The 9,552-nt window shown below is 39.6% G+C and overlaps 1 protein-coding gene across 1 annotated transcript; it reads right to left on the bottom strand.

The window, feature by feature from the left end:
• Positions 1 to 3,693: 3,693 nt before the first annotated feature.
• On the bottom strand, positions 3,694 to 7,558 carry LOC125519055. The gene is made up of 10 exons (XM_048683947.1): positions 6,701 to 7,558; positions 6,369 to 6,560; positions 5,472 to 5,579; positions 5,348 to 5,389; positions 5,136 to 5,231; positions 4,977 to 5,066; positions 4,751 to 4,867; positions 4,624 to 4,653; positions 3,868 to 3,939; positions 3,694 to 3,783 (listed from the first exon to the last, which is right to left on the bottom strand). The coding sequence occupies exons 1-10, from the start codon at positions 7,556 to 7,558 to the stop codon at positions 3,694 to 3,696; spliced, it is 1,695 nt and encodes a 564-aa protein (XP_048539904.1).
• Positions 7,559 to 9,552: the final 1,994 nt, after the last annotated feature.

Raw genomic sequence — 9,552 nt, 5'->3', positions numbered from 1 at the left:
CAGCGCCTGCATGCTGGTTGCCCGCGAGCGACACGTCGTCGCCATTCTCGGCCTGCTTTTGGCGACCGTCCTCCAGGACAGCTGTGACGACGCCCTGGTCGTCATCCGCGGGAACCTGAAGGAGTCCGTAGACGCCCGCGACTCCACAAGGCGTGCGAGTGCTGGATGTCGACCTGCGCCATGCAAGGCCATCGTCAGCACTGGCATGTTGGCCGCTCATATGCGCCACATAGTTACCATCGTTGGGCTGCATGAGGCGGCAATCCTCCGAACGGCATGGCCGAAGCCGTGACGTCCGTCTGTGACCTTGTCGTCGCCTTGGTGGACGCCGCCCCCCGCGGGCACGCTGTCATGCGGGTGGACGACTCTGTTGCCCTGCTGGACGCCGCCTTCCGCGGGAACGCCGCCATTACCCTGCTGGATTTTTTTTTGAAACTATGATGATTTTTATAGCAAATTAGGAAACTATACACTCTAATGCATAAAAATCAAAAGTATCACCCCATCGGCCTCCTGTTGGCCGAAGAGTGACTTTTCGGCCTATGGTAGGCCGAAGAGGACTTTTCGGCCAACCATTGGCCAAAGAGGATTTTTGGCCAACCGTTGACCAAAAAGTCCCTCTTCAGCCACCACTAGGCCAAAAAGTGGTCTTCGGCCAACACCTGCTCTCTTGTTTTAAAAAATTCATATCTATTAGGATTTTTAATATTTTAATTTCATTCTTTTTGCATTAGATTAGAAATTTTATGAAGTTTCTGTAGATATCAAGTTTGACTAGATTTGAAACTTTGAATTTGAATTTTCATGAACTTGCTCAAATCACTAGATTGCCTATAATTTGAGCTAGGAGTATTTTTTAGATGATTCCTTTAATTTGAGCTATTTATTTTAATTTTAATTGCTTTGAATTGTTTTCTTTAGTTTTTTTGACATATTCTTTTAGTTTCTGTTAAGTTAATAGTAGATATTTTATTTGTAGTATTTTTTGTATTTTATTTCTTTGAATTGTTTTCTTTAGTTTTTTTTACATATTCTTTTAATTTTAATTGCTTTGAATTGTTTTCTTTAGTTTTTTTTTGACATATTCTTTTAGTTTCTGTTAAGTTAACAGTAGATACATCTTGACGAGACTACACTGGCCTCCTTAGTGTGGCGGGAGAGAACGGCGGGAAAGAAAATGACAGCAGAGAAAATGGCGGGAAAGAAAATGGAGGGAAAGAAAATGGAGGGAAAAAGATTGCGGGAAAGTATAGTTTTTTCATGTATAAAAGGGCAATGTTTGTACAGGATTTATAAGGCACTTTTAAATATAAACTCCTATCTAGCTCAAAGTTTTCTAGTAGGATAAAAGAAATAAAATACAAAAAAATAGCTACTGATAAATTAACAGAAACTAAAAGAATATGTTTAGAAAAAGCAAAAGAAAACAATTTAGAGTAATTAAAATTAAAAGAAATAGCCCAAAACCTATAAAACACTAAAACAGAACTGTTTTCATAAAAACCTAATTTTAAATAATCCTAAAATTTGCCAATTAATTACTACTGATAAACAAAGTCACAAAGAACCAGTACCAAAAAAGAATCATCTAAAAAATACACATAGCTCAAATTATAGGCAATCTAGTGATTTGAGAAAATTCATGAAAATTCAAATTCAAATTTTCAAATCTAGTCAAACTTGATATTTACAATAACTTCAAAAAATTTCTAATCTAATGCAAAAAGAATAAAATTAAAATATTAAAAATCCTAATTGATATGAATTTTCTAAAACAGGAGAGCAGGTGTTGGCCGAAGACCACTTTTCGGCCTACTTTTGGCCGAAGAGGGACTTTTTGGCCAACGGTTGGCCGAGAAGTCCTCTTTGGCCAACGGTTGGCCGAAAAGACCCTCTTCGTCCAACGGTTGGCCGAAAAGTCCCTCTTCGGCCAACAGGAGGCCGACAGGGTGATACTTTTAATTTTTATGCATTAGGGCGTATAGTTTCCGAATTTGCTACAAAAATCATCATAGTTTCAAAAAAAATCGCCCTGCTGGATGCCGCCTTCCGCGGGAACGCCGCTGTGCGGGTGGACGCCGCCTTCCGCGGGAATGCCGCCATTGCCTTGTTGGATGCCGCCTTCCGCAGGAACGCCGCTGTGCGGGTGGACGCCGCCGTTCGGGTGGATGCCGTCCTCCGCAAGCAAGCTACCGTCTTCCCAGTTCCCACAAGTGGATATCTTCCATGGCCATGCGCTTGACGGGCAGGAGAAGAGGTGGACAAAGATGAAAGGTGAAAAGATAGGAGGAGGAGGCGTGCGATCTGGAGTAATTAGTGCCGGAATTACAACGGAAGCGGAGGTAGAGGAGCATAGTTGGAAAGAATCGTTGAAATGTCTCATCGTGCAGACCATGGATTATATTTGGCAAAAAAAACCCACACTAAACGGAACCAGGGGAGTAATCAGTTAGAACTTTTTCCTAAATAAAAGGTTCGTGAGGATGGTCTGCCTGCAGAACATCCAATCTGAACCGTTCGATTGACTGATAGACCACCGGAACATTATGGGCTCTTAGATTTCACTTAATCAATTAGATCTGAAGGTTCTGCTAATCCCATGTACGCTTTGTGATGTCTCTTTAGAGAAACACATGTTTACTCTTTTAATAATAGTGTAGATGTAGATGTAGATTATGCTTATATACAAGTTGAGGGGACGCAGCCAAAGGAATGCGAGGGCTAGCATTAGTGCGAACTGCCTGACGGTTAACAAGGGAGATTTACCCCGTAATTAACACATGTTAACATATTTAATCAACATGATTTACCTCATAATTAACACATGTTAACACATTTGATCAACAGTCGAATTTGGATCTTAGAAGGGTGACTTTGCTAGAATGGACTTGTGTCTGATTTAGTAGAGATTAAACATATTTATTTTTTGCTGATTAGTTTATATATAACTCGATAAAAATCAACGTAATTTTATGTTGGATACCTTCCTATGTTTGTGTAAATAACAATAAATATCTTCATGAAAATTTAACTTTCGAACAGCATACTTCCATATATTTGTGTAAATTTCAAACATTTATCGTCAAAATTGACAGCTGCAGCAACATGTTCCATGATGATCTAGTATAATCATACTTTTATATGTATGTTCTCGACTAGTAAAGCAATTACAACAACTCCTTGTAGATATTTCTGTGATAATTTGTAACCTCTTATTTTTAACAAGGTATGTCTATAACAGCAAAATAAGTTAGTATGTGATGTGAATAATACAAGATTAATTCAAATGGGAACAAGAAGCCCTTTCAAAAGCCAGCCAAAATTTCAACGTTACAGGAGTCATGTGGGTGGTAATGAATGGTCCTGTGAGTTGCCATTGCAGTTGGATTAAAGACTAAGTCCTTAGACTGGAGGAGCTTTTGATCACCATGCTCGCGTAGTGGCTTAAGTACCCAACAGAAGCTAAACACTCTTGTAGCGTTTCTGTACAGTCGATGGTCATCAGATGAAGAGTAATCACCAAGAAAAAGGGAGCATGAAAAATATCCAACTTTTTAAGTTACATTCCCTGAATTCTACATGTGCATGGCACGTGCCATTTACTTAGTATATACTCCGTACTGTCTAATAGTGGCAGTTGGGCTGCATATCTAACTTGATAAATGAAATGGTGTGAATCAGGAAGATCAACAGTTAAGCCGGTACGCTGGGAATTATTCCAATAGCTTGAGCAATATCTATCTTCTTCCTACAATAATCCTCATAGAACTTTGGTTTCGGCGTCTGAAAGAAAAGGAACTTCACTTAAGTAAACTATATAGTTGAAACTTGAAAAAGGCATGCGGATGCAGTTTTATAATAAAGTACCTCCTTTCTAAGTGCCTCTGCAATCAACTCCAGGGCTTTATCCTCAGTGATCTTGCTTTTGTCCTCTGCAAACTATGGTCAGGTAGAGCATCAGACACAAGAACAACATTCCAATAGTTTCAATCTAGCCTCTGTTTAGATGCTGAGTACTACTTAAAAAACCTACACTATTTGAAAATCAAAGTACTATGACTTGTAGGTAGGAAAAAGTGTGCAGATACAATGAAGCGTGTGGCGAGCAGTATTTACTCTTCTTATTTTGCATTCCATAGCTATCATAAAAAAATCAAACTAGTTTTTGGGCATGCACATGCACGTTGAAGACAACTGTTTGGTTAATTGGCTCCATATATAAACTAACGTATAGGATCTATACTTCTATATCCTCTATGTGACACTGATTCAGAGCAACATGTGTTGTATATAAACTAACATGCATTAGTAGCTGACTTGCGTCAAGATGGTGCGCAACCTAGTAGACGTAAAATCAGAGCAGCCAGACTAACTAAAACAACCCATGCAATTGTTTCTCTCTTTAAGAAAAAAGAGGGCAGGAGTAGATTTTTTTAATACTCCAAAAATATCATAGTATTGGGAATACTGCAGTTTGTAAAAGTATGGTATTTACTACTCCAAACACCGAAAAGTATGTACAACTATAGTTTTTTCAGAAACCATGGTATTCAGAAAATACTCTAAAAATACTTTGCATCCAAACATGGCATAAGAGTGGGAGACACACAGAACAGAACTTACTTCCTTGAGGCAAGCTGTGAAACCAAGAAACTGAAAATGAGAAGTATGAAAAAGATAAGTTATAAAGATCTATAACCATGAATACCATGTGAATTTGGAAAACATCTGAATAAGGAAAACAAGTTACCTCCTCTTCGAATTCCGAGCAGAATGTGTCATTCTCCAGTGCACATCTCATTCTGTTTTGGCTCAATGGGAACCTGTTAAGTTCATACACCTCATCCAAAGCATCTCTGAATTTCTTCTGAGAATTGTTCAAGGGGAGAAAAAGAAAATGCATTACAAAGCATCAAAACACATATCACCATTCAATGATTGCTAAGTTGTTCAGAAGACCAGGGTACATTACTGACCTCCTGATTGCACCTCTGCCAAATCTCATAATAGAGTACATCGAACTCTTTGTAGTTCGTAACATCAAAAGCCATGCTCTTGAACCACTCCTGAATTAAGAGTCTAATTGTTAAATACAGAACACCTAAATGAAATAAAAAGTGCACAAGGGACCCTACATAGAAGCCAGAAAAGGCTAAGTTCGCATGTATCTTCGAGAAGTCAGTGGCGATCTTCATTGCTTGGTAAGTTCCTCTGGTCAAAATCATTCCCCGCTAAAATAGGAGAGGCATAAGTTAAAAAAAAAGAGGCATTATGAATGGTGCTAAAGTATACATAGTGACATAATGTTACTCATGCGTTTTGCATAAGAGATCTCACTCATACTTACCATAAGTGATGTTTGTTCTTTTAGCACATAAGCTTCCATCCACTATTGCGAGACAAAAAAAAAGATTGTTAGTACAAAAAACAATCAACATTTGGGTAACTTTTATCATATCTATGGTGCGTACCTTAAGTTTCTTGGACAATTCTTCACAATACTTGACATATTCTTGTTCAATCTCATAGCTATGAAATTCCTTGTGGTATTCATCCCAACGAACATAGTCATAACCACCCTACAATAAAAAATTAGAGGGAGACAACAGTAAAAAGGAAAGATTAGCAAACAATCACATAACTCAAATAATAATAGTTGAACATTTTATAATCAGATAAACAAGCGGATGCAATTTATCAGAAAAACATACTTAGTTACATTTGCCAAAAGACATCTAAAAGGAAATAATATAGTCTGCCATCCTTGATCAAAGAAAGAAAACTAGGAACAGTTTCACCAATTTATGTCATTCACAGAATAAAAAGGTGAAACAAGATTGTCACTATATTTGAATTTATGCAAACTGGCCAATTTGTCATGGAATTTGATAAGTATTACTGTCGGGCTTAAAAAATTAGATAACATTATAGAACACTTCATTACAACAACAACAACAACAACAACAACAACAACAACAACAACAACAACAACGCCTTTAGTCCCAAACAAATTGGGGTAGGCAGAACACTTCATTCAAGGAAACAATAACTAAAACGTACAACTACTGCTAGCATGAACATGCGTGCGAATTGGTCTAAAAGGATATGAGAATCAAAATAATATGCCAGGAATATTGAAACTGTAATTCCTTTTTACCTTTTATTACAAGGCTTAGAATACTGAAACGCCATTTCTTTTCACGTTTTATACAAGGTTTAATAACTGATTCACCGTATAAAGATTTGGATCTACCAAAAGTAAGTCGTTTTGTTGAGAAGTTTCTGAGCTTAAACACTGGTCTATCATACTAGATCAACAAAACATAAACAGATGCATACAACTTGCCAAAAAAAAAAAGAATACGTACATAATTTTGAGGGACCAGCCGTTGGTAGTCCTCCAGGCCAGCAAGCTTGCAGTAATCAGTGTGGAAAGACCAATCTAATTTGCCATCTTCCTCATAGCACTTAAAGAATCTCTCCTCCTCAAGACGGCTAGGGGGGTAGTCCTCTTTCAATTTATCATAGCAAAGCTTATCCTCAGGCACGTTTTGTGACAGCTATAGACAATGAGATCAGTGATGACACCAAATTTACTGTGTATATTAACAAACCAGCATACGCAGCACAGCACAGAACAAGTAATTTAATAGTAACACAAGCAACCTATAAATAAAGTGTATGGGACTACAAACCAAACCTGATAATACTTGAGGCGATACAACGCATGGCGAACATTGAGCTCCTTGAGCTGCACAGCATCCAGCTTAGTGGAAATATCGACATCAGGCCTGCCAGGCAGCTGGTTGAGATAAACACCATAATCTTTCTTGCTGACATTATCTCCCAATCCCAATTCGTTCAGCCTTCGGATTTCGTCCTCCCCTTCTTCTATATCTTTGTTCTTCTTCGACTTAACTTGTACAACAGTTTTTGTTGCAGCAGCACATGGCTTACGAGCTTGCGCACTAGTGTTGCCACGAAGAGCCGTACATGCACTAGGTTTCGAGGAGCTGGCCGGTCTGCCTTGTTGTGTGGTGTGCAGCTGCGGCAAGGGTTGTCTGCCGGAGACCTGGCCGACCGTCTGAGTCCTGCGTTGCTTCGGCGCCGGATGGATCGACACGGGCGTCCGGTCCCCGACTTGCTTCCGCAGCACATCTCCATGGGAGAGCGTGGAGACCGTCCGATCATCCCTGCATTGCTTTGGCGGCAGCTGGGCCGACAAGGTCGACCGATTCCCAGCATGCTTCGGCGGCACCTCTCCAGCGGAGACGGTGCTGACCCTCCGATTTCCAAGTTGGTTGGGCGACGACGGAGGGACTGACACGGGCGTCCGACCCCCAACTTGCGTCGGCAGCACCGCTCCACCGGAGACCGTGCGGACCGTCTGATCCTTGCGTTGCTTCGACGGCGGAGGGACCGTCACGGGCGTCCGATTACTGACTTGCTTCGGCAGCACCTCTGCACCGGAGATCGGGCCGAGCCTCCGATTCCCTACTTGGTTCGGCGGCGGCATCACTTCACCGGAGACCGTGTCGCCGATCTGATTCCGCGGCATCTCTCCAAACCCTAGCAACGACTGTGGAGCTTCCTAAGGCCCTGCCGGTCCGATTTGATGGAGGCGGGGCGGGTCAAGGGAAGGCGGGGAGCGCGTCGTCAAATCGGGATTCGTTGAGAGTCGTCACGGCCACAGCGGAGTTGGGGAATTTAGTCTCTTTTTTTAGCGAAGGGAGATTTTTAGTCTTTCTTTTCTCAAAAAATTGAAATCTTTTCAAAAAAAATCCCATTTCATGAACTTTTCCAAACTAAAATTGTATCAAAATTTAATGAAATTTTGTATTTTTATTTTGATTTTATAAATTACAAATTTTCCATGACTTGATTTTCATACATACCATGAACCTTTTTTGTTTCATGATTTTTTCAATATTTATGAATTTTTTCAAAATTTTGGAGCCTTATTTATTTTTGTGAACTTTTTCCCTTTTTCCAAAAAGTCAATTGTCAACTCACCATGGCCAGCGGTCCCTTGTCAAACGTTCGACAGTAAAAGGTCGCTGGTCCAGCAATTAACCAAAAACGCAGTTGGGCCGGCCCGTATGCTTCCACGCGCTCCAACTGGGAGCTCTTGCTAACATTTATCATTGATCATTGAGAATATTCACAAGGATTACAACTGAATCGTATGGAAATCCTAACCAAACATGCCTCCCAGGCGCAAGGGATAACCCTAGCCTAGCTATCTTATTAGCTTCAAAGTTCGAAGTTGTTCATGACTAAATGCAGAAGAATTAAAACCTTTTGATGTCTCACTAATCTCTCTAATAATTCCTCCACTGGTGGATATAATTTACGACCTATTTACAGTCTACGCCACCTGTATGTTCTGTATCCCCAACTCTTGTGCTAAGAAGAGTACCTCGTTGCAGGCCAGCGCCTCGAGTGCGGCTGGCTCAGTGAGACCGTTGCCAACTAGGACAGTGCCACCCAAGTAGCTCCCGTCGCTACCATGACAAAATGGACGTACCAGTTCCGAGATTGTGATCAACCGAAATACCTGCATCAACATTAGTTTTGACAAACCTCTCAAACTGGCGGCAACCAATTTTCCCTTCTATTGAACTCTTTTGGGTGCCATTATTTCATGTGAGCCTGTAGGCGTTTTCAGCTGTCCAAGCTTCAAAAAAAATATTGTTAACAAAGAGATGAGTGTGGTCAGCGGGCTCTAGTTGATCCCTTCATGTGTTAGCGAGGAGCTTGTGCTTACAAGCATCCCTACTCCTCCATGCGTGAATTTCGGTTGGCCCATGTGCGGCGTTGCACGACCCTATTTTTTCATTTCTCTTATTTATTTTTATTTTTTGTTTTTCTTTATCCTTGTGTCCCTTTATTTATTTTTGCTTATTTAAAAATATCCATGAATTTTTAAAATATTTTAAATTCTTAAAATATTCAGAACTTTTATAAATCTTTGGAATTTTGTAAAATGCTGCTGTATTTAAAGCAATATTTTCGAGTATTAAAAATATTCATGAATTCAAATAAAATACTTTTTGAAAAATGTTCCTGATTTTCTAAAAATCACGAAATTAAAAAATGTTTCTAATTTCAAAAAAATCTTTGTCGAGTCAAAAAAATAATCCCAAATTACAAAAAAATCACCAATTGAAAGATGATCATGAATTCAAAATAATTGTTAAGAATTTTAAACTATGTTCAGCAAATGAAAAAGGTCTGCAACAAAACATGTTCGTGAGTTTTGAAAACAGTGCATGAATTAAAAAATGTCCTGAATTTCTAAATGAAAAAGGAAAGGAAAATAAAAGGAGAACAGAACATGAAAGAAAACGTATCTAAAAAGTCCATGAATTAAAATAATAAAACCAAAAAAGGGAAATTAAGAAAAAAACTAGAAAAAGAAAGGAAAACCTGGTCCAACGAAACTTATGAAAACCTGCTAGAAAAAGAGGTAGATGAAACCCTGTAATAAGTGGACCCACATAGCATGCTTACGTTGGGGGAGCGGGGGGGGGGGGGGGGGGGGGGGATTTT

Source organism: Triticum urartu, chromosome 7, assembly GCF_003073215.2.
Source record: "Triticum urartu cultivar G1812 chromosome 7, Tu2.1, whole genome shotgun sequence".
NCBI classification, from domain to species: Eukaryota; Viridiplantae; Streptophyta; class Magnoliopsida; order Poales; family Poaceae; genus Triticum; species Triticum urartu.
This window is presented reverse-complemented; position numbering and strand designations above follow the sequence as displayed.

Coding starts and splice junctions, on each gene's coding strand:
- LOC125519055 (XM_048683947.1), bottom strand. CDS start 7,558: ATGCCGCGGAATCAGATCGGCGACACGGTCTCCGGTGAAGTGATGCCG. Junction 5,232..5,347: donor AAGAACAAACATCACTTATG/GTAAGTATGAGT, acceptor CTCCTATTTTAG/CGGGGAATGATTTTGACCAG. Junction 3,940..4,623: donor TCACAGCTTGCCTCAAGGAA/GTAAGTTCTGTT, acceptor ACCTGACCATAG/TTTGCAGAGGACAAAAGCAA.